The sequence below is a fragment of the Salvelinus alpinus genome, chromosome 26, assembly GCF_045679555.1.
Source record: "Salvelinus alpinus chromosome 26, SLU_Salpinus.1, whole genome shotgun sequence".
NCBI classification, from domain to species: Eukaryota; Metazoa; Chordata; class Actinopteri; order Salmoniformes; family Salmonidae; genus Salvelinus; species Salvelinus alpinus.
Genome location: NC_092111.1, coordinates 9,848,192 through 9,873,507, shown reverse-complemented (window position 1 = coordinate 9,873,507; position 25,316 = coordinate 9,848,192). Strand labels below are relative to the sequence as shown.

The window sequence follows — 25,316 nt, the reverse complement described above, 5'->3', positions numbered from 1 at the left end:
CAAAGATCCAAACCTCAAAGTTAAGGACTAACCGGTCAACCCAACGGGCAATATTAAACCGGGACATAAATGCAAAAAAAACATCTTAGGCTACAGACAAACAGAAATGTTGCTTAGATTTGGTAAAAACATATCAGATATTTACAGTATCTGGCAAAATTATTTTTTTAAATATATGCAATCATAATTTTGTATAAAGGTTTGATGCTGTTTTTAGGTGAATTTCAAAGTGTTATAGACATTTCAGTGTTCAGAACCACCTCAATTCACAAAATTGTCCTGAGGTCCTACTGCTGTACTTTTTTGGTTGGGTTTAAATTAATGTAAAAATGAAAATGATTAGGACACACGTGGATTCAATTGATGAGTTTTATTAAGGTTTTCTGTCAATCTGTAATGGCACCTCTGTTTATGGCTTCGCAGTTGAATAGATTTAAATATCTGTGTCTGAATGGATTTTATTGTTACCATTCGTCTCATCACAGGTTCAGCCAATGAAAACGAGTCCCTTCAGTCTTTCTCCTACCTTGAGCAGCATCAAGGTGAGTGAATTAGTGCACTCACATGCGAGAGAGACGGTGTGTGTGTGTGTTTGCACAGCCCACTTTATAAAGACATGCTGCAGAAGAGGGGGGGAATTAGCTTTTCCTTTCTCTTCAGAAAGACAGACTATGGACATTGATGTATAGACATTGAGGGAGATCGAGGAAAAAAAGAGAGTGATGGGCTGGATAGGACCTTCCTCAGGTCAGAAATCCTCAGCCAACTTGGAATATTCTAAAATTATTTAGACAACAGAGCTGAACATTTTATGCATGGTAATATATTTTGTACTGTATGTTGTGGCCCCCAATAGGGCTAAAATGCTGATAAAATTCATAAATACTGAACAAAACTATAAACGCAACAATAGGATAACCTTCCTGAACAACAACCATCTCTGCAGCACTCCACCAATCAGGCCTTTTTTTTAACCTTTATTTAACTAGGCAAGTCAGTTAAGAACAAATTCTTATTTATAATGACAACCTACCGGGGAACTGCCTTGTTCAGGGGCAGAACAACACATGTTTACCTTGTCAGCTTGGGGATTCGATCCAGCAACCTTTTGGTTACTGGCCCAATGCTCTAACCACTAGGATACCTGCCGCCCCTCAGTAAAAGGCACATTTCAGCCCACTTGGAGTTTACCAAAAGGCACCTAAAGACTCTCAGACCATGATAAACAAGATTCTCTGGTCTGATGAAACCAAGATTGAACTCTTTGGCCTGAATGCCAAGCGTCATGTCTAGAAGAAACCTGGCACCATCCCTACGGTGAAGCATGGTGGTGACAGCATCATGCTGTGGGGATGTTTTTCAGCGGCAGGGACTGGGAGACTAGTCAGGATTGAGGGAAAGATGAACTGAGCAAAGTACAGAGAGATCCTTGATGAAAACCTGCACCAGAGCGCTCAGGACCTCAGACTGGGGCGAAGGTTCACCTTCCAACAGGACAATGTCCCTAAGCACACAGCCAAGACAATGCAGGAGTGGCTTCAGGACAAGTCTCTGAATGTCCTTGAGTGGCCCAGCCAGAGCCCGGACTTGAACCCGATCGAACATCTCTGGAGAGACCTGAAATGAGATGTGCAGCAACGCTCCCCATCCAACCAGACAGAGCTTGAGAGGATCTGCAGAGAAGAATTGGAGAAACTCCCCAAATACAGGTGTGCCGAGCTTTTTACTGTCATACCCAAGAAGACTCAAGGCTGTAATCGCTGCCAAAGGTGCTTCAACAAAGTACTGAGTAAAGGGTGTGAATACTAATGTAAATGTGATATTTCTGTTTTTTATTTTTAAGAGATCAGCAAAAAAAATATATATATAACTGTTTTTGCGAGAGAAAAAAATCAATTTTAGAATAAGGCTGTAACCTAATAAAATGTGCAAAAAGTCATGGGGTCTGAATACTTTCCGACGGCACTGTTTATGTGACCGACTGGCTTGATTAGGTCTTATGTAGCAAAATTTGAAATTGTGTTTTTTACATTGGATAAAAGTAGAGACTCAGAGCTAGACAATGGTATATCATACACTACAGTTGAGGAACAATGGGAAAGTAATTATTAGTGATGCACCGATATGACATTTTTGGCCAATACCAATATCCAATATTTTCCTTGCGAAAAATAACCGATACCGATAACCGATATAAAAAATGTGCAGCCTTTTAAGAATTCTAGTACAGTTAAATAGTTAACACACCACATGGATGCAGCGGTCTAAGGCACTGGATCTCCGTGCAAGAGGCGTCACTACAGTCCCTGGTTCTAATCCAGGCTGTATCACATCCGGACGTGATTGGGAGTCCCATAGGGCGGCGCACAATTGGCCCAGCATCGTCCGGGTTTAGCTGGTGTAGGCCGTCATTGTAAATAGAATTTGTTCTTAACTGACTTGCCTAGTTAAATAAAGGTTACACACACACACACATCACACTGACCAAAAAGTTATTTTGTTGGCATTACGTATGTCCCCATTACCAGTCAAACATAATCAAAACCTATTTCTTTCACTTACTTGCTGTGCTGTTTCGTTGTTCTGCCATTTGTTCTGCCGTTTCATTCTCAACCAGGATTTCTATGGAATGCCGTTTGGGTCTTTGCGTGTCAAAAAATATGCACGTTAAATAACACTATATAGCTAGGTGTCCTCATCTAAAATAACACAAATTTATAAGACAGTTCTTATTTGATTAATGGTTGTCGGACCCATCTACGTGAAGCTGGCCACAATAAAGATTAGCCACAATAGTGGACTTTGCGGGTAGCCTTCAAAATAAAAGTATGGCATAATTCTAATATTTATATTCATTTGCATCACTGTCAATGACATACGTCATTGACAGCAAATCCGCAAATTCCACTATTATGCCTAATCCTTATTGTGGCTAGCTTCACAACACATAACCCGGTCCGGCCGAGTGTCACTAGCCAGATGAAGCTAGCTGGCTGCTTATAACTTTAGCTTTGGGCAACAGGGTTAAGTAGCTGGCTAGCTATTTATTTTCATGAACTGAAGTTCATTTCAATAGGTGAACAACAAGTGGCAACCTAGCTAATACTTACTCACAAGGATTGCTAAATCATTGCTAAGAATAATGAAAATGACTGCAGTTTCTACTGGTCATTGTTTTCAGGCTGGTTGTATTGGTGCTAGCTAGGTACAAAGCTAAAGCTAGCTATCCCAGAAGTTGCTGTCGAACAAATTATGCTTTATTACCAACGCAGTATTGTAAAGACATTGTTTTGTACAGCTTTGACAGTGCTACTGTATCTTTTTTGACACGCAAAGACCTAAACGGCGTTCCATAGTATGTATGTCGTGAAGCTAATAGCAGTGACGCTATTACTGTGTAACTCCGGTTGCGCACTTGGTAGTGTGTACTGGTGCTCGACCAGTTGGCGAAAGCCAACATAACCCACGACAGAGAACGGTTGATTGTCAAGGGCAATGGATTCCAATATCTTGGCTTTAACGGATTTCGCCTTTGAGTTGTCTCGCTGAAATGTTCTTACTCTTTCAAATGACTGCTCGACTTGTTGACGGCTCGATCCACACAGCAGACATTGTGTGGGCTAGGTTAGGAATGCTGTTGCACGTGTAGCGCAAAATTTTATGTGGCGTTATTACGTCATGTACCTACGTTATATAGGTATGCGCTGTAACTTTGACACCGGTTTTTAACATTGGCGTTAAACTAAACTAGACATATCGATTCCGATATGTTTGCCGATATATCGTGCATCCCTAGTAATTATGCTTTGGAAGTTGATAAACTTGTAACCCCACCTTTGAGAAAATGGACCTAGAATGTTTTGGTACACTTACTGGCGAGCTCTTCTTTGTCTACACCCATTCAGCATCGTTCACACCCTCTTAAGCCTTAGCTCCACCCATCTCTTTAAGGATTCACATGTGAGGCCATGTGCTGAGTGAGGCCATGTGCTGAGAGAGTATGGTTGGTAGTGTACTAAACAACCAAATATTTCAAGACTAAAGGCTGGTTTATACTACATCTATCGACATGTCTGTAGACAGTTGTCACAGTGACATCATGAACATTCTATTGTCGTCCGACATCAAACTTGTCGTTGACATTTTGAAAAAGTATAAAGACAAAACGACAGGCTGCAATAGCCTAACTATTGTATTTTAACCCACTAAACCCATCCGTTTAAAAAATAATTTTGTATTTTTATGTCAATCTAGCAAACCAAAATCACCTTTCAAAAGAATGTTTTGGTTCATTTATAGCTTGTTAGCTAGCTAGCTAGCTTTTCTAACGTTAAGTTAGCTGGCTAGCCAGTTCAAATAATGACCATATCATATAGCTGACAACGTCTTAACTAGCTCATTTGTATTAATTATTACAGGAAAATAAACTCACAACAAGATCATTATTTAATAGTTAATGGCGAGCTAATTACAGAAAATAGCTTGGGTTGTGAGTGTGATGAAATAAAAGCAGGACATTCTACGGGATAATTTTATTACTTAGACACTGTCTTGTTGACCTAACGTTATATCCTAATTTGACTTTGGTGCAGGTCATGTTGTTCTTCACATTACCGTCTCTGGTAAACATGCAATATATCAAATAAAATCCAAGTTTATTTGTCACATGCACAGGATACAAAAGGTGTAAAAAAAAGCTGTATACATAGATGAACGCTTCTCTCTTTCTGGCATGGATGCCATGGTTGCCCTTAGTTTGAAGATGTGATCCGGAGACAGATGTTTTATTCAACAGCTTTATGTGTGTTCTCTTTTCGACTCCCCCTGCATATTTGCAATCAAACGCCAGAATTCTCTCCATCTCCTTAGCTATCATACTCTGCTTCCACTGGACATTCCACTGATTTCAAAACTGGGTCCTCCAGAAAGTGGAGAGCATTAGCAACACATTTGCAGTTCTTTGTGATATCTTTCAAAAAAATCTGTGTTAGAAAGGATTACCTACACATACTAAGCAGCTCATGTTATAGACAGAAGCATAATAAAAAATAAATACATGTTTACGTTCAAATGCCTCTCCTGTGAAGTAGTGAAGCGCGACCTATGCCTAGTTTCCTGAAACGAGTCACATATCCACTAAACAAAAATATAAATGCAACATCAGGGCCTAAAATTCACTGCCACTGTGTCATGTAGATGGAAAAAAACTACCAGCCCCTCAGATTTTTTACCAGCCCAAATATATTTTTGCCATAATTACATAAAAAAAACTGATGACCATGCTTTGTAATGTTTCTAAATCAAGAAATGTATTATTAAGAGGTAATGTGGTATTTTGCTCAATTTAATACATTTTTTGTGACCTGTGTCTTTTACCCCAAATATCAGATTATTAAAAAAATTCAGCTGCCCATTTAAGGAGGGAGGTTACCGTGGTAATGGGGCCACTCGAGTCTGTATGTGTTTGTGTGTGTGTGTGTGTGTGTGAGATTTGGGATGTGACTAGTAGTAGACCGCTTCTCTTCACTTTCAGTTGAAGCAGAAGATTCAAACTAACATTTGAAAAACAACCAAGCTTATGAACAAAAAAATGTAATAAGCCAAGAAACCAGAGGACTTTGCTGACTTGAGTAAATTAGACCAACTATTATGCTTGTGCAAGCTCCTCCAAAATGGATTCTATCAGCTCTTCACTCACAGTGCACAAAGCTGTTGCTGCGCGAGGTGGGATCTAGGATTTGTATTTCTTTGTGCGATTAGCAGCTATGAAACAAAACAGCAGAAATACTTTGTAAACAGCTTCACACATATGCTAATACTTGACTTTTGACACAAAACATTATTCACAATTTCAAATGTAATGCTTGCACTGTAGAGTCCTGAAAATTGACCACCTGCCAACGTGGCTGGTGAAATAGACATTCTTACCCGCTAATACCTAAATCTACCCGCATTTGGCAGGTGTTAATTTTAGTGCGCATTTTTACTTTGCCAAGATAATCCATCCACCTGACAGGTGTGCATTATCAAGAAGCTGGTGCTGGGGGAAATAAAAGGCCACTCTGAAATGTGCAGTTTTGTCACACAACACAATGCCACAGATGTCTCAAGTGTTGAGGGAGAGTGGAATTGCCATGCTGACTGCAGGAATGGCCACCAGAGCTGTTGCCAGGAAATTTTATGTTAATTTCTCTACCATAAGCCACCTCCAACCTTGTTTCAGAGAACTTGGCAGTACATCCATCCAGCCTCACAACCGCAGACCACGTGTATGGCGACGTGTATGGCGTCGTGTGGGCGAGCGTTTTGCTGATGTCAATGTTGTGAACAGAGTGCCCCATTGTGGCGGTGGGGTTATGGTATGTGCAGGCATAAGCTACGGACAACGAGCAAAATTGCATTTTATCGATGGCAATTTGAATGCACAGAGATACCGTGATGAGATCCTGAGGCCCATTGTCGTGCCATTCATCCACCGCCATCACCTCATGTTTCAGCATGATAATGCACGGCCCCATGTCACAAGGATCTGTACACTATTCCTGGAAGCTGAAAATGTCCCAGTTCTTCCACGGCCACTATTCTTTTTCTTCCAGAGAAGAATGGGAGAAACTCCCCAAATACAGGTGTACCAGGCTTGTAGCGTCATACCCAAGAAGACTCGAGGCTGTAATCGCTGCCAAAGGTGCTTCATCAAAGTACTGAGTAAAGGGTCTGAATACTTATGTAAATGTAAAATGTCCGTTTTTTTTATTTTTAATAAATTTGCAACAATTTCTAAAAACCAGTTTTTGCTTTGTCATTATGGGGTATTGTGTGTAGATTGATCAATTTTAGAATAAGGCTGTAACGTAACAAAATGTGGAAAAACTCAAGGGGCCTGAATACTTTCCGAATGCACTGTATACGTCAAATTTGAGCTTGAATGTTAGCTGTGTGGTTCATATATAGATGGTACTCCAATATTAATACATGTTTTATCTCAAGAAACCACACAAATCCTTAGTTTTAGGCTAAATATATGTTTTTGCTCCAATCAGGTCATTTCTGGACCGTATCTCTGTCCATTTAAGGGACCCATTTTGGCAACTAAAATGAGGCCTGTGTACCAGATGCCCAAAAACATTTTTATGATTATTCTTTTGAGGTTTAACCTTATTCAATGTTTTGATATTATTCACCCTGCAGAGTAAAGGTGAGGCAGTACCTGAGATGATCTCCACCCATGTGCCGCCTCCTTCCCAGCAGCAGACGCCTCACCCTCACACACAACTCATGTTGGCAGGGAGTCAGCTGGCAGGGGTAAGCACTGGCACAGATGTAGTGTGTAGGCGGTTAGGGTGATGGACATTAAGCATTTTCTGCTTCGCTTGCTTCTGCATCTTACCAAGGTTGGAGTGAATTCCATTTTTTCACTCAATTCTGTCAATTAAGGAAGTAAACGGAAATTCAAATCTTCCTCATTCCTGAATTGACTGAATTAAAATGGAATTGATCCCATCTCTGCCTCTTACTGCCTGCTCAAACGCTGGGTGACACTTCTTTTTCTCTATCTCTTCTGCTTTTCCCCCTCCTCTCTTTGGGCAAACCCTACCCTCTCCTCCACCACCTCTTCTTCCCGCCTCTTCCTCAGCTGGCTGCCCTCTTGCCTGCGCAGCAGCAGCTGTTGCTTCAGCAGGCCCAGGCTCAGCTCCTGGCCGCCGCCGTGCAGCAGTCCAACGCGGCTCACGCTGCTCATGCCGCCCACGCAGCCGCCCAAGCCAATCAGCAGCAGCAGCAACAACAGCTGACCAAACAGGAGCAAGCCCCGCCCCAGCTCACCCTCTCTCAGCCTATCCAGCTCACCGCCCAGGTAGGAGCGGCCAGTCACGGATCAGATATGACCAGCTTTAAGCCAATCGAACTCACTAACCAACACTTGTCTGTCAGAAGTGTTTCTCTATATACTCTTAGGTGATGTTACTTTGAAGGCTGGGGCTGTGCACATTTTGGTTCTTTGCTCATTTCTTTGCATTGTATTGCTCATTTCTTTGCATTGTATTGTGTGTATGGTGCTCTGTTCAGAAATCATACATGACTCGTTGACCCTTTTCTCTCTCTTCCTCCTGTAGGATATCCAGCAGCTGTTGCAGTTTCAGCAGTTAGTCCTGATGCCCGGCCACCACCTGCAGTCTCCTCAGTTCCTCCTGCCTCAGGCCCAGGGACAACAGGGGCAGCAGGGTAAGTGGGACCTACTAAGTAAGTGGGAACCACCATCATCAACACTGTCACTTCCTCTTGGCACAAAACATCATGTAGAGCTTGGCGTTATGATCTAACTGCTTAGTTCTAAAACAAGTTAGAATAAAGTCGTAACAATACAGTTAAAATAAAATAAAGTAGTGTTCATATAATTACAATACTTTAATAGTGTTAATAGTGTTAACGGCCTCTCCGTTGTGTTCCTCAGGTTTGCTCTCGACACCTAATTTAATTCCGCTACCTCAGCATCAGCAAAGCCAGGGGAGTCTTCTAACTACTCCACCCAGGCTGGGACTGCAAGCACAGGTATTGTATTATTGAAAACCACCTCAAATATGTGTGTGTCTGTGTGTGTCCGTGTGTGTGTTGAGACTGGACTTTATAACATACTGTACTACATATTTGTAAGTAGGGTAGGGATCTGCCTCTACAAGCAGAAAACAAAGAGCTCTGTGGAGTCAGTGCTGGTGCATTGATCCAAACGCTGATCTAATCAAACACCAAACCAGTAACCCAGAGTGTGTTTGAATTGATCCACAGTTTAAACATTGCTAATGTCAATGTGCCAGTACCCTTCGCCATTCCGCAGGAATGATATGGGTTTATGTCTCCTGTACGGTAGCGTCGCCATGGTGACGGCCTCTCATCATTACAGAGGGACAAGAGCGGGGACGGCGGGGTGACCTCCGGAGCCTCGGCAGCCCCCATGACCTCGGTGACCTCTGGCCCTCACGGCGAGGAGCCCAGTGACCTGGAGGAGCTGGAGCAGTTCGCCCGCACCTTCAAACAGAGACGCATCAAACTGGGCTTCACACAGGTACGTTTGTATGCGTGCATGTGTTGTGATAAAGGGCAAGAGAGCCATAAGCAATTTGATCAAGCTAGACCTCATATGGGTCAGAGTGTGTGTGGGGGTGTGGGGGTGTGTGTGCGTGGGTCAGAGTGTGTATGTGTGTTTGCAGTGGGGGGGGGGGGACAGGAGGAGCTAGAGGCCAAAATGAAGATGACCGGTTAACACAAATTCTCTGTTCCCCCAGGGTGACGTAGGCATGGCGATGGGGAAACTGTATGGGAATGACTTCAGCCAGACCACCATCTCTCGCTTCGAGGCCCTAAACCTGAGCTTTAAGAACATGTGCAAGCTCAAGCCTCTGCTTGAGAAGTGGCTAAACGACGCGGAGACCATGGCGATAGACAGCATGCTTCCCAGCCCAAACTCTCTCTCCTCCCCCATGATGGGATTTGAGGGCATGCCGGGGCGCCGCAGGAAGAAACGCACCAGCATTGAGACCAACGTCCGCGTGGCCTTAGAGCGCAACTTCATCTTGGTGAGAAAGAGAGAGGTCCCACACCAGACCACTGGGGAACACACTCAAATGACATTCCACTCCCTACCCTGCACTCACAGTGGAGTACATAAACCAACGACCCTGTCGTGAAAGTTTATTTCACTTTTTGATGAACATTTAATTTAAAACTTAAATAAATATTTACCCTTGCTTGGTATTTTCTAAATACTGCTGAAACTGTTGAATGTAACATTGACAACATGTCAGCTTTATGCGATATAAAATGTTTGTGTCCTGTGACAACATGCTTGACCATGATTTTTGACTGTGTTCCCTCCAGAACCAGAAGCCTAACTCAGAGGAGATTCTCTTGATGGGCCAGCAGCTCAACATGGAGAAGGAGGTGATTCGGGTCTGGTTCTGCAACCGGCGCCAGAAAGAGAAGCGCATCAACCCTTGCAGTGCCACCCCTCCCCTGCCCAGCCAGTCCCCCTCCATGATGCACAAACCCCCCTGCTACAGCCCGCACATGGTATGACCCCGCACTCACCCCATCCCCACTCTCCCCACCATGCCTCTCATTGGCAGGCCTTTGGTCCATTGCCTCCCTGTTTCTAAGTTTGGAAACAAACTGTCTAGATACAAGTCAGGCATCATGAGAGGAATAGATCTTTGACTCTCTGGATCTATGGACTTGCCCCCCTCCCTCTGCATGACCCCATGTGTGACCCTGTGGCCTAACCCATCCTGCACTGCTCCACTCTCAGCACCGTGCAAATGGCTACACTGTTGTATGAGGTGCCAAATGTTACAGACCAACCCACACGTCATCACAGTTACACCATGAGAGCATGTTTCTTCTGTCTCTCTTCTCCTCACGGCCTATCCACCGCTCTTTCTTTCTTTCTTTCTTTCTTTCTTTCTTTCTTTCTTTCTTTCTTTCTTTCTTTCTTTCTTTCTTTCTGTTCCTCTCCCTCCAGGTGTCCAGTCACGGGCTGCACCAGGCTGCCACCAGCCTCAGCACAACAGGTGAGGAAATAGATTTTTGGATACATTTGTGTTTTTGTGAAGCTAGACAATAAGTGCCAGAGGTCTAAATTCCCTTTAGTGGACTAAGACATAGAGACGAGTGCAGATGCCCAGTACCATGGGCATTGGGAAAACCTAGCAATGTAACCAAATGTACTGTATACCATTCATATTACTACTGATGGTTCGCTCTTTCTTTCTCAGTGACCAGTCCATTACCCTTGGTGACCTGCCCTCTGACCCCCTGTGGCTCTGCAGCCACCAGCTCCACCCCCTCCTCTAGGACTCCGCCTCCACACAGCACAGCCAGCCCCGCTCCTCCCACCCTCAGTACCCACAGCCTGAACGCTGGGTGAGTGTCTTTTCTCTCTCTCTCTCTCTCTCTCTCTCTCTCTCTCTCTCTCTCTCTCTCTCTCTCTCTCAAACACACTTTGATATTCGCTGGGTTAGTGTCCCCTAATTATATAATTATACTTCTACTCTATCCTCTCTCTGTCCCTTGCACACTCAACGACTACTGCTCAATAGAACACTGACTCCTAACACTGAATCCTCAGCATCTGCTAAACTGTGTACGCAATAAAGTCAACTTTGAGACTGGATGAGGTGATATTTACTGATTCGCTGGGAATTTATGGTATGGGACTACATGGGGAATGTCATGTCACCCCACCTGTTTAGCAGCAAATCTCAAAGTTCTCACACATATGAAGAAACATGAATATTTGTCTGCAGGCACGGACGTGCTAGTCATCCCAGAGTTAGACCCAGGCCAATGCATGAATTGAAAACATGTTGTGTATCCTTAATAGAAAAACATGAGGGTGTTTGATTAATGAGCTTTCACTTAACCCTCTTGGTCCTTTCTCTATCTCTGCATGTGTGAATGTGTGTGTATGTGCACATGGGGGAATATGGATCCATACATATTCCAGGAACACAATGATGGGAGTAAGCACAGGGATGAACCAGGCTCTCGTCAGCAGCAATCACCTGGCCACAATGCAAGGTGTGTTTGTCTGACAAAATCGGTGTGTATCCAGATTATGGACGGTATTCTGACTTCTGATAAGCACGCGCAACACTGCCTGGCGTAAATCATGACTTGGTGTCAATAGGATACAATTTTGAGTTAAGCGTGCAGATCTCAAGTCAGAAAAGAGGATGTCCCTCCATTTGCCATCATTTCAACATGCGATTTCAGATCACTTGAAATTGCATGTCTTCACGCCATCCCATTCCATCCATATCACCACCAAGTAGATCATAGGAGTGTCCTGTGTGTCTGTGTGTCTGTGTGTATGTGCCAGGCGTTTTTCTGTAAGCTCTGACTGGCTAAGCTCTCCTTGCTCTACTCATACTACTTTCTCTCATTTGTTGCAATGTCTCACCTTCATCATCACCATCCTTCATCTCACCATGTCATCAGTTACAGTGTCACCCAAATCGATGCCGATGTATCTCTGGTAGGTGTATTCACTTATTCTTTCTCCTCTACCTTTCTCTTCCCCCACCAATCCTTCCACCTGCCTCTCTCACCCCATCCCCTGTAACTCTATCATGGTTCAGCTCTGGCTGCCAGTGGTGGGCAGCTGCCCATTTCCAGTCTTGAGGCCGGAGGTCAGATGATCCTGGGCGGGGCTGGGGTTCGCCCCTCCCCATTCCTCAACCGCCACACCCTCCTGCCTATGGCGTCCCACCAAGCCGGTGTGGGTTTGGTCGGCGGTCCCAGGGGAGCCTCTCCACCCCCCGGCGCCAGCGGCATGGACGTCGACTCCTGCTCCGCCTCTCCCTGCTCCAGCACCGCCTCCTTCGGCTCGTTCAGCGAAGCCTCACCGCCGCCGCTTGGCGGGGCCATGGCCGAGTGACGACGACACAACCCAAAGGATCCAATCGGAAGGAGGAGGAGGAGTTTTAGTTGAGCTTTACAGAAACACCTCACCTTTCAACCAAAGCCATCTCTCTCTCCCTCCATTTGTCGCCTCCGCTCTCTCTCCCGGAGTCTTTCAAAGCCAAAAAAATACACAGATTGAAAGAGGAAGAAGAGAGCGAGGAAGAATGGAGAGGAGGAGAGAACAGGAGAACGGTGGAGATTTAAACCAAAAAAGATATATATCTATACAGTTGGAGAGGTGGCATTGTGGAACGCAGTGAATGCTAATGTACATTTACTCCTTTCTCTGGAAAAGAACAAATGAGCTGAAAAACCTGATGAAAAAGAGGGCAGGGATGAGAACTGAACTAAGACAGAGAGAGATGGGTGGCAAGGACAGGAAAAGAAGGAAAGAAAGAAATACTTTCAACAAGCTTCAGCAGATGGATGGAAAGAAAACCAAATAAAGAAAACCTACAGGGGAAAAACACACAAAGACAAAAATGACAAACATGCCAAAATCTCCAAAACCGAAATACCAAAAACTGAAACCAAAAAAACGGAGAGAAAAGCTTTACTTAAAAGACTTATGATTCTGATCTGTCCAGGATCAGCACATCAACCACACTTAACAAGGCCAAAAACATGTATCATTTCATCATAATATATTATTTTAAAGTTTTGTTTTCAACACTTTTTCAACACTTTTACAACACTTATTTTTTGTATTTTATATGATTTGAGCTTTGGGTTATGTCATACCAAATGATTTGATATAGATATCTTAGTAGTGTCAGTCCTCCCACATATCTCTACCTACCTCTCTAGTGGCTCTACAGTTTCAACCTAGTTACAGTATTAAACTGTGTTGTGGATTTAGCAGTCACCTCAGACTAATAACAATTAGTAACTTTCCAACTTATTTTGTGGTTTATTTTCTTATTTCAGATTTTTGTAATGATCATCGTAATTATCATCATCATCATTAAGGTTATTATCTTCAATATTTGTTTAATATGATGAGATATTTTTATTTAACTAGGCTGGTCAGTTAAGAACAACATCTTATTTACAATGACGTCCTACCCCGACCAAACCCGGATGACGCTTGGCCAATTGCGCGCCGCCCTATGGGACTCCCAATAACGGCCAGTTGTGATACAGTCTGGATATTATTGCCTCCTTTGTTTCATAACTTATTTTATATAGTGGAGTCAAAAATTATTGACACCCTTGATAAAGATGAGCAATAATGACTCTATAAAATAAATTATTAAAATACTGGGCTACATTGTATGCAAAAAAAAATGGGAAATTATATTATGTTATACGAATAATTGCTCAGAGAAAGAGATTCTGTTTAACTAGCAATACAACTTTTTTTTTTTTTAAAGATAGGGGTCAAAATGATTGGCACCCCTGTTTTCAATACTCCAGCATCCTCCCCTTGTGATGATAAGGACACTGAGCCTTTTTCTAAAATGTTTTATGATATTGGAGAACACGTTGGGAGGGATCTTTGACCATTTCTCCATACAGAATCTCTCCAGATCCTTGATATCCTTTGTCTGCGCTTATGGACTTCCATCTTCAATTCAAACCACAGGTTTTCAATGGTGTTCAAGTCTGGAGACTGAGATGGCCATAGCAAAATGTTGATGTGTGGTCAATTAACCATTTCTTTATGGATTTTGATTAGTGGTTGGGGTTATTGTCTTGCTGGAATAGTAACATCCATAACATCAATGATCCACCACCCTATTTTACCGTATGAGGAACCTTTTCACCACTGGTGTGCGTGGCCAAAGAGATCCATTTTCATGTTATCTGAACATAGAGCTCTTTGGCCAAGCACACCAGTGGTGGGTTTGGTGTTGAAAAACCGAAGCATATGCATAAAAGTACCTCATACCAATGGTAAAATATGGTGGTGGATCTTTGATGTTATGGGGCTATTTTGCTTCCACTGGTCCTGGGGCCCTTGTTTTAAGGTCAATGGCATCATGAACTTTACCCAGTACCAGGGCATTTTAACCGAAAACCCGGTTGCCTCTGTGGAACTGAGTGTGGAACTTCCAGCAAGACAATAACCCCAAGCACTAATCAAAATCCACATAGAAATGGTTAATTCACCACAAAATTAAGATTTTGCAATGGCCATCTCAGTCTCCGGACTTGAATCCCATTGAAAACCTGTTGTTTGAAGGCTCAGTGTAGTTATCCTCGCAAGGGGAGGGTGCTAGAGTATTAAAAACAATAATTCTGAACAATAATTCAATAATTCTGACCACTAATTCTGACCACTTTTTTTAGATTTTCTTGTATTACTTGTTAAAAAAATAATATTTCTCTGAGCAATTGTATTAGTGTAAAATAACATAATTTCTCCAGGTTAAAAAAAACAAACAATATATCTCAGTATTTTTATAATTTATTTTATACTGTTTTTTTTATGACCTTTATCAAGGGTGCCAATAATGATGGACCTGACTGTATATGAACACCAAAATGTACTCTACTGCCTGTTGCTTCAAGCACACATACACACACACACACACACACACACACACACACACACACACACACACACACACACACACACAAACACACACCAGACTACACTAAAATGTATCGAGATGTTGAACCAAAATAATCCTTTATGCCTTTCATTATAGTTGTTTGCCTGTTTTAAAAAAATACACTACCGTTCAAAAGTTTGGGGTCACTTAGAAATGTCCTTGTTTTTGAAAGAAAAGCACATTTTGGTCTATTACAATAACATCAAATTGATCAGAAATACAGTGTAGACATTGTTAATGTTGTAAATTACTAATTGTAGCTGGAAACGGCTGATCTTAAATGGAATATCTACATTAGGCGTACAGAGGCCCATTATCAGCAACCATCACTCCAGTGTTCCAATGGCACGTTGTGTTAGCTAATCCAAGTTTATCATTTTAAAAGGCTGATTGATCATTAGAAAACCCTTTTGCAATTATGTTAGCACTGCTGAAAACTGTTGTTTTGATTTAAGAAGCAATAAAACTGTCCTTCTTTAGACTAGTTGAGTATCTGGCGCATCGGCATTTGTGGGTTCGATTACAGACTCAAAATGGCCAGAAACAAAGCACTTTCTTCTGAAACTCACCAGTCTATTTTTGTTCTGAGAAATGAAGGCTATTCCATGCGAGAAATTGCCAAGAAACTGAAGATTTAGTACAACGCTGTATACTACTGTGTACTACTATTTCTGATCAATTTGATGTTAATTTAATGGATAAATAATTCGCTTTTCTTTCAAAAACAAGGACATTTCTAAGTGACCTCAAACTTTTGAATGGTAGTGTATATAATTTCCATATAATTCCACCAACTTCATATCATTCACTTCCAGTCAGTCACTCTTGGATACCAAAGCATTGTTTCTCCCAGCCGGAAGAGCCGGGAAACAAGTGTTCAGACAGAAACCTCAGCAGTGTCAAAAACCAAACACCCAATAACAGGACGACTCCACACCAAAAAAAAGTGACAGCGTCCCTCCCAACCCCCTGCCCTCCATCCCTTCTGTCCCTCTCCTTTGCCTCGAAAGATGGGGTGAAAGGGCCAAAAAAAGAAGACAAGAAAACAAAAAGACTACACAGAGAAGTCAAAGGCAAAAACAGGATCTGTTGGAAACTGCAGGGGAAAACCGAGGAGAAAGCTGGAACGGAGGACCCAAACCAAAAAAATAACCTAACCAAAACCTCCGTATGAGCAACTAAACTGAACAGATAAGAAACCAAAAACCAAATACAACACGTTGTAGACAAAGAGGAGGAAGAGGAGGAGGAAGAGAGAGGGAGGGGTCAAGCCCTGTCTGTATGTCACAGTCGGAGACAGAGGCCTTCCCTCTCACTCTCTCCTCCCTCCTCCATTTGTGACCTCCTTTGTTCACCATTTTCCTGGACGGAATAGCTAATGACCTCGCTGAACTGAATTTAAAAATATATATTTTTTGCTTTTCATGGTCTGTCTGTAGATTGCTGTATGACTTTGTCTCATTGCTTTCTACTTGACGGGGTGATTTATTGCCTATTTTCATATCTTGTCTGGGTTCTTTTTTTTGTTGTGCTTTTTTCATTAGGTGGTTGGAAATAATACTGTGAAAATGTAGCTTCCAAATTTTTCTTTGGTCAAGAATGTCGTGAAAAAGCCAAAACTGAATACCAAAAGCGAAACTTTTTGACACACAGACATACCAAATACCAACCAAACCAATGCACAATTGTCAGAGAGGAACAGTTGGATAACTGTGTTTGTGCTAGGTTTTCTGGATAGATATATAGAAAGACTGGTAGAGCAAGAAAGGTACTGTGCGAGCGTGTGCATTCAGGCATGCTTCCATACATGATTGAGCGTATACCTGTGTGTGAGATATGGATGGTGTGTATGTGACAGGAGAGGAAAAGTGAGATCGAATGAGTGTGTGGAAAGAGTTATTCTCTTGCATATTAACCAACCCATAAAGATTCAGTACACACTGTTCTGTCTAGTGTACCACAGAATAGTGTTTGATAAAGGCATGGAACTTCACACGTGAAATGAGGCATACTTGGGCACATATAGGCAGATATTAAAGGCAACCAATGATAATATTGTGGGGAGGGGCGGGCGGAAATCAACTGAAAACCAGTTGACAGACACTTTTAGAGGGGATTTATCTGTTAGTGCTTCAATAGATTTTGTAGGAAAAAATATATATGTTCTACTGCTTATTTATTGCTAATGTATAAAAGGCTGTGAAATGATCCTTTATACAAATGTTGATGATAATAATGACTTGATTTTAGACCAAAAGCTTTAAACTATCTCTCTGGGGATCTTTGTTTGAAGATGTGTATTTATTCATGTTCGGGGGAGGATACATTTCGTTGCAAATGATTTGTACGTTATGAACTCTCACCTGTTTATTTATTGATTCATTCATTTATGTAATTTATTTGTTATATTTCTGGATTGGGACCTTTGAGGTTCTATTTTGGAGAGAGGTGATCTTGAGATTAAGACAAGAAGACAAAATGCTTTAAAACACAAAGAAAAAGGCAGAGCTTTAAAACAAAAACTGAAACCAAATGTAAAGACTGTGGGTGTCATCTCAGAGCCCATGTCAACTGATTAAAGCCCTAACCTAACGGAGAGTAAGAGAGGGAGAGGGAGAGAGAGAGACTATCAAACTGATCCATGAAATGGGTACATTTTAGAGTTATAGTGGCCCCTGAAATTTCTCCTTTCGCTTTTCTGCTTACACCTGTGAGTGCCAATAGGAGTTCAGACACGTCTAGATGCCTCTAGATGTTCACACTTTCTCTCTCTCTCTCTCTCTGTCTCTCTCGCTGTCTGGTCCCGTCTTTCATTTCAAGGTGAGGGCGACGTCATATATACCTCATATTCTTTGATGAAAAACCAAATAGACAGAAGCTTTAATAAGACATGTGACCATGGTCGTCTTGGCTCAGGAGAGGGGTACAAGAACTGGCCTGGCTATTGAGTTTGATGAACAAGCCTTTAGAACACTTTTCTTTTTTTTTAACAGTTCAAAAAAACAACCGTTTGTAAGCAGTTTCCTCTGTTTTATAGGTCACTCCTCAGAAGTAGATGCACCACTTCTCTCTCCTTCAGTGGGTCTTTGATTTCTGTTGACAATGCTGTGAGGGTATTGGAGGTGTTTATGGCAATGTTTCTTCTGAGAAGGTGTGTGTGGGATATTAACATGATGCTAATACTGTACAGTATGTGTGCCTGTGTAGGGCTCTCCTGTGGTGGACCGAGAATGATACCAAAGTCAAACCACACAGTGAGACCACACACACACAAAACACACACACACACACACAGTTAATCCATGTGTATATAAACATTCAGGAGTCTTCATAAAGACTGTAAATGCTACATAATGGTGTTTATTACCCTTCATTGATATCAAAAGACATACTACTGTCTTCAAGAGCACTTAATGCTATGAAGCAATGCGCCTTGAATTGTGACCATTTTATACTGTAGTTATAAGTGGCTATGAATGTTTGTTTTATGTGCTTATTAAGAATATCCTCAATTTATAGGTCTCCATGAACTAAGATATTTCTTTGGCCTTGAGAACATAAATATGTCTGAACGTCACATCAAATCAAATTGGATATAGTAAAAGAGAGAACAAACAGTCAATTTGGCCCTTATTCTTTGTTTATTTTTTAAACATATTTTTTTCTACAATACAGCTTAAATCCAAAGGTAATTTCATTAGTACGGCAAAGAAAGATTTTACTAATGAAAACCTCAATAGTGAAAACCAAAGAACTCCACCAACCTTTTTTATTTTACACATAAAAAATTGCCATTTTTCTTTTTGATGGTAAAAACTCAAAAAGTTCTCTTTAATACAATGTTTGATGATGATGATGATAACTATGATGATGCTGATGATAACTAAAACACTGCTCTCTAACTTTGTATCTGTTATGACCCATTTCATTTCTGTTTGTGAGTAACCTGCTTTTACCTCAAGTCTCTCTCTGAGTTAGTAACCCGTTTTTTGATTTTGTTCCCAACTGTTAACCTGTCCCTTACTCATCGCTATGGGTGTGCCTGTTGTTTGGGGGGAGGGGGACAAATGAAACAGTAAGTGTTAGGAATAAAGTGCGAATTTAGACCAATCTGTCCATGTCTTTTATTTATTTTCCCTCTTGGTGTTATCAAATAGGTACTCATTCTATCAAAAACAGTTATTGAATGTCTAGCATATGACTAAAGAGATACTTTTGCGGTGCCAGTATGTAGATTTAAAGTAGTATTTTGAACTCAATTTGAAGCTGAGTTCAATCATAGTTCAAATTTAACATTGTTTTATTGACAAAAAGGGATCCAAATGGGTATTTCTGCATCAGGAGAAGAATAAAGTATATTGTCTTCTCCCTGAAACCCTATTACCGGTTTTGGTCAAGAAAGCCCTAAGTCGGTGAACTCATGAATAACTGTGTCTATATGCAAAATAGAGTCCTTGATAAGAGTAGGTACACAAAGAAAAGTAGGTTAGAGGTCCAATGTCTCTAGACTAGATACACTACATGACCAAAAGTATGTGGACACCTGCTCGTCGAACATCTCATTACAAAATTATGGGCATTAATATGGAGTTTGTCCCCCCTTTGCTGCGATAATACCCTCCACTCTTCTGGGAAGGCTTTCCACTAGTTGTTGGAACATTGCTGCAGGCACTTGCTTCCATTCAGCCACATGAGCATTAGTGAGGTCGGGCACTGATGTTGGGCAATTACGCCTGGCTCACAGTCTGCGTTTCTATTCATCCCAAAGGTGTTCGATGGGGTGCAGCCCAGTCAAGTTCTTCCACACCAATCTCGACAAACCATTTCTGTATGGACCTTGCTTTGTGAACGGGGGCATTGTCATGCTGAAACAGGAAAGGGCCTTCCCCAAACTGTTGCCACAAAGTTGGAAGCACAGTATCGTCTAGAATGTCATTGTACATTATGCTGTAGCGTTAAGATTTCCTAAGGGGCCTAGCACCGAACCATGGAAAACAGCCTCAGACCATTATTTCTCCTCCACCAAACTTTACAATTAGCACTATGCCTTGGGGCAGGAAGTGTTCTCTTGGTTATCCGCCAAACCCAGATTCATCCATCAGACTGCCAAATGGTGATGTGTGATTCGTCACGCCAGAGAAAGTGTTTCCACTGCTCCAGATTCCAATGGCGGCGAGCTTTACACCACTCCAGCTGATGCTTGGCATTGCGCATGTTGATCATAGGCATGTGTGTGGCTGCTCGGCCATGAAGCTCCCGATAAAGCTCCAGACGAACAGTTATCGTGCTGACGTTGCTTCCAGAGGCAGTGTGGAACTCTGTAGTGAGTTGCGCGCTTCAGCACTCGGCAGTCCCGTTCTGTGTGCTTGTGTGGCCTACCACTTCGCGGCTGAGCCGTTGTTGCTCCTAGACGTTTCCACTTCACAATAACAGTACTTACAATTGACTGGGGCAGCTCTAGTAGGGCAGGAATTTGAAGAACTGACTTGTTGTAAAGGTGGCTTCCTATGACGGTGCCACGTTGAAAGTCACTGAGCTCTTCAGTAAGGCCATTCTACTGACAATGTTTGTCTATGGAGATTGCATGGCAGTGTGCTCGATTTTCTACACCTGTCAGCAACAGGTGTGGCTGAAATAGCCGAATCCACTAATTTGAGGGGGTGTCCACATACTTTGTATATATATATATATATTTGTAAGTGCCGTTTAAGATGAGGGAGGATGATTTTTCTTTCATGAACATGGCCTTATTTCTATTACATTGGATGACTGTCATTCATATTGCATTCACTTAGTTCAATGTAACATGGATTGGTTTAGGCTACTACAGGATACTCAAATTTTCCCTATACCCATCATGAGGTTGCTACAAACTAGCCTATGAATGAACGTTTACAATGTAGGTGCACACAGGTCGAGAGACAAATTTGAGGTGACAGACAGTGACACATGGACTGATGGGTGACATTCAATACCACCTTGCCTGCATCTAGTTGATCTATGGTGTAATCATTGGTCCAACAGTTGTAAACAAGAATTTCTATTGGGCAAATTCAGGTATGTTTATTCTCATTTTGTTCCGTTTAGGATTTTTTTTTCAACAGAATCAGTGGAATAAATACATACCTGATCACGCGTAAACACAGTTCACTTTCATAGTAGTCAAGTTGTATGTCTTCTCGCATCTATGCTCTCTCACCTCTTCCCATCACTTGTGGACTTCAATGCACTTCACATCAGCTGTATGTGACCAGGCGAAAAAAAACTTTCCAAGCCAAACCGCTACACAGCCTACATCATTGTCACCATATTTTCTAAAGTAACATCATAGTCAGCATAACTAATATAATGAATGCGTTAGTAAACCCGCTACAAACATGCAGTAATGTTACAGTGTACAGTCAGTAAGCAGTTACACCGGCAGGCCCAGGTGGCAATAAATGAGTAAAACCAAAAGCTTACCTTGAGTTCCAGTGTTGTGTTGGATAGTCATAGCCAGCTAGCTAACATAGCATCCCTCTGTAGGCTGAACCAGCTAGCTGCATTTTCTAGCTAAGTAAGTGAAACTGAAAGTGAGAAGAAAAAAAAGGACACTCTCTCACTCTCTATTTCTCAAAACTCTTCAACTATTGTCTTTCTCTCTCTTTGAGTCAACTACTTACCACATTTTATGCACTGCAGTGCTAGCTAGCGGTAGCTTATGCTTTCAGTACTAGATTAGTTATCTGATCCTTTGATTGGGTGGACAACATGTTAGTTCATGCTGCAAGAGCTCTGATAGATTGGAGGACATCCTTTGGAAGTTGTCATTTATTACTGTGTAAGTCTATGGAAGGGGGTGAGAACCATGAGCCTCCTAGGTTTTGTATTGAAGTCAATGTACCCAGAGGAGGATGGAAGCTAGCTGTCCTCCGGCTACACCATGGTGCTACCCTACAGAGTGCTGCTGAGGATCCTGTAGATCTTCATTGCAAAACAGTGTGTTTAAATACATGTTTTGGTGATGTTATTATATTTAGTATAGTTTTATCTAAAAAGGATAACTTTTTTAATGTTTTAAAGCATTTATTTTTATGAAATTCACTGAGAAGGATGGTCCTCCCCTTCCACCTCTGAGTAGCCTCCACGTATGTATATATACTTTTAACCTCTTTCCACTGTTCAGTCATGACCGCTATTGTTACTTTATTTTGAAATAGGTGTAAGTTATTCAGGTATAATGTTATAATATCACCATGATGAACCCAAACTCAGCTATAGTATGCTATACCTACACTGTGGTTTAGAGTTTGGTCAGACTTTGTGCAGTCTTTCTAGTGAATGAGTGGGTGGCATAGTGTTTTTCAGTTTTAATCGAGGATATCGTGGATCGTCTGGGATTGATATACAATACTCATCCTACATGATGGATACATTCATTAATTGAGATTAGACTGTTGCTGCTTCCCAGAACCATGGAAGAAGCCTTACGGCTCACACATGACATGAATTGGAAAATATCATCCTTCTTTTCAGTATAAGACAATAACAGGGGTAGAGCCCACAGTGGGAGATTACCAAGTAACCAAAACCAAACCGGCTTGCGTCATCTTAATCGAGTGACAAATCTCACTTTAAATCATCCTTTCACAAGACTGCGTAGTGTCTGTCTGAGAGTTACTGCGGGTAACAAACTCCTGATGCTTTCGGTCTGGTGTGGTGAATGGTAACAAACTCCTGATGCTTTCGGTCTGGTGTGGTGAATGGTAACAAACTCCTGATGCTTTTGGTCTGGTGTGGTGGATCTGGGTGGCCTAGTAGTGTAGGAGGGAGGGAGGGAGGGAGGGAGGGAGGGAGGGAGGGAGAACCGACGAGGGATCTTTCCAGTCAGTCCCAGTCCTTCTTCCTCTCTTCTGGGAAGTCTTGTTTATCCTACATGTGTTAACCGAGGAATCCATCAAGGGCTAGTAACGAATGGAGAGCCTGCAGGGCTGTTGCAGAGGGCGTCTGTGTGTGTCGGGCATTCACACACACGTTCCACTGCCTAGTGAGGTGAGAAAGCCCCCCCCGTAATACACAGTTGAGGCTATTGGCTATTTCTCTCCTAATGTTTATTGCCAGTGTGTCTCAAATTCACCAACAGACACCACATAGACTGGTGTGGGCTTAGTGAAATGCAACATTCATGCCCACACTGGCCCATTTAAATGTATAATGGAGCGTGGCATGGCCCAATGCATTCTATGTTGTTATTGGCAATTGCTATGACGTCTGATCCATTGGGCTACTAATAAGAGCCACCACTAGATGGACACCTACACAAGAATGATAAAACATGCTTTGAGAAGGCCTGGCTGAGCTACGTGTAGGAACAGCCAATCATGGCACCCATGTACTGCTGCCGATTTAACATATACAAAAGTGTTTTTCATGTATGATTTTGAAGGGGACCTAATTCAAAAGATACCCTTGCTGAGTCTTTTATTCAGAACGGAGTATAAAACTTTTCCTTGAAAATCAGAGCAGGGCCTTCAGAATGACAAAGAAAACAAATGTACTGGAAGTTGAGTACTTTGCATTCCTGATTTGAGAATAACTGGTAGCGTCAACCTGTACAGACGCGTCATGCAGGTTTAAGCTCATTTGAATACATATTTGAATTAGAGGTAAACACAAGTAGTTGTGCAGGTAACATTGTGTACTGAGGAGGAACAATGAACTTCTTTAAATGTTATGCCTAAACGTGCAAATTTGTACGGTTTGGTTCGATTCTGACGTGAATAGGAAAGGGCCCGTTTACTTTTTCCTGTTTGAAAGATATCCTGCAGCTGCATGATAAATGCCATATACAGGTAAGTGTATTCCGGTGGGAACTAACAGAGAATTTCCACTGTGTTAATGGATGAATCACACGTTTATGTGTAGGAAGTTTCATTGTGATAATGAATGAATCACATGCAGAAGACCTGTATTGACCTGTAGTCTACTTAATTTCTGCCTGTCACAATAACTATCACAACAAATAGCACTGTAATCATTTACACAGTTGAGTGAGTTAGTTACAGAGAAGACTTCCTCTCTAACATGACCTGACCAGAATAAAATAAGACTACACTTCTGGGAAAAGCTCAGGGCCCTAGTATAAACTACGCCCATAACTATCCTCCTGATTCTTTCCTGATCAGGATGATCACCTTTGGGCCCAAGGGTGAGCTGCTGTATGTCTTTTGACGACTGCCACCCTCTCCATGTGTCATCTCTTGTAGACATGCGTAGTCCCGGATGACGCAACTGTCTGTCTGCTCAATGTGCGACCACACATGGTTGAGGTTGGCGCTCGCCTCTGGACCGCCGGCTGGCTGGTTCTCCGCTCAGCAGTCCTGGCACCCTGTGCCAACCGCCATGCTTATTTTCCTTATGTGCCCAAAGGGAGCCATCGCATGTAGACTCCACCCTAGCCCGAAAAACGACAAAACCTCCCAGAGCTGCAATTTAAGGTTGAGGCAGAAGTTTCTGTTCCCCAGTCCAGGTTTTTCATCCTATGTAAATAGTGGGTGTGTTGAAATTCAGTCTGATTTCAGACCTAGTTTACAGAAAGCAAGAGATGGCAGGCTTAAAGACAGACGACGATAGAGTAAGGGTAGAGAGAGAGGGTAGAGAAAGAGCGAGGGCAGAGAGAGAGAGAGAGAGAGAAGTGGGAAGTGTGCATGTTGCCAATCGGAATAGGAAGGGGAAGTTCCTCGGTGAGATACAGGAGACCCTGTCCTCACATACACACTGAACTCAATATAGACTGACATCGTTCCATGCATACTTCTGATTTCTGCCTCTCTCACTCTCCCTCCCCCTTTCTCCAGCCCTCTCACACTGTCATATACACACACACACACTTTCCCGTAACTTCTTTCCCCCATACTCCCCTCCTATTACTCCCGTTAACCTCCCCTCCTCTTGCTTTTCTCCCTCTCTCTCTCTCTCTCTCTCTCTACTTCTGTACATTATAGATTTGGCGCACAGCCGAAAAAATAGGTCAACTATCTCTCTCACATTCCTCTCCGCAGTTTCTCTACCTCAAGGATTCAGTGTGGCCTCTCTCTCGCTCTCTCTTTGAGGTTCCACAATACTTTATTTAAACTTCATTGGGAGGTTACGTGTTTGAGTTATTCTATATGTGTGCCGCTTTAGAAATGCTCACTATAGCCAAACAATTTGAATAGAAATTGTAATTATACGCATAGAGCAGCTTCACAGAGACGTGTTTGTTTGCAACGTGCAGATATCGTGCATTTTAGAATTTCTAAAATGTAATGCTTAGCTAGAAATTCA

The 25,316-nt window shown here is 42.2% G+C and overlaps 1 protein-coding gene across 4 annotated transcripts in view; it reads left to right on the top strand.

Annotated features, from left to right (window-relative positions):
- LOC139554620 (POU domain, class 2, transcription factor 2-like) overlaps positions 1 to 19,121 on the top strand; it is a 69,892-nt gene extending 50,771 nt beyond the window's left edge. The window contains exons 4-15 of one of the 4 annotated variants that reach the window (XM_071367577.1): positions 486 to 542; positions 7,189 to 7,302; positions 7,634 to 7,852; positions 8,112 to 8,220; positions 8,450 to 8,547; positions 8,897 to 9,058; positions 9,279 to 9,569; positions 9,871 to 10,062; positions 10,511 to 10,559; positions 10,764 to 10,911; positions 11,495 to 11,568; positions 12,129 to 19,121. In XM_071367577.1, coding sequence (XP_071223678.1) covers positions 486 to 542; positions 7,189 to 7,302; positions 7,634 to 7,852; positions 8,112 to 8,220; positions 8,450 to 8,547; positions 8,897 to 9,058; positions 9,279 to 9,569; positions 9,871 to 10,062; positions 10,511 to 10,559; positions 10,764 to 10,911; positions 11,495 to 11,568; positions 12,129 to 12,427 — 1,812 coding nt within the window. In that variant the 3' untranslated portion in view covers positions 12,428 to 19,121. Of the gene's footprint in view, positions 1 to 485; positions 543 to 7,188; positions 7,303 to 7,633; positions 7,853 to 8,111; positions 8,239 to 8,449; positions 8,548 to 8,863; positions 9,059 to 9,278; positions 9,570 to 9,870; positions 10,063 to 10,510; positions 10,560 to 10,763; positions 10,912 to 11,494; positions 11,569 to 12,128 lie in introns of all 4 variants that reach the window. The other 3 variants (XM_071367575.1, XM_071367576.1, XM_071367574.1) reach the window with 3 other exon arrangements.
- Positions 19,122 to 25,316: the final 6,195 nt, after the last annotated feature.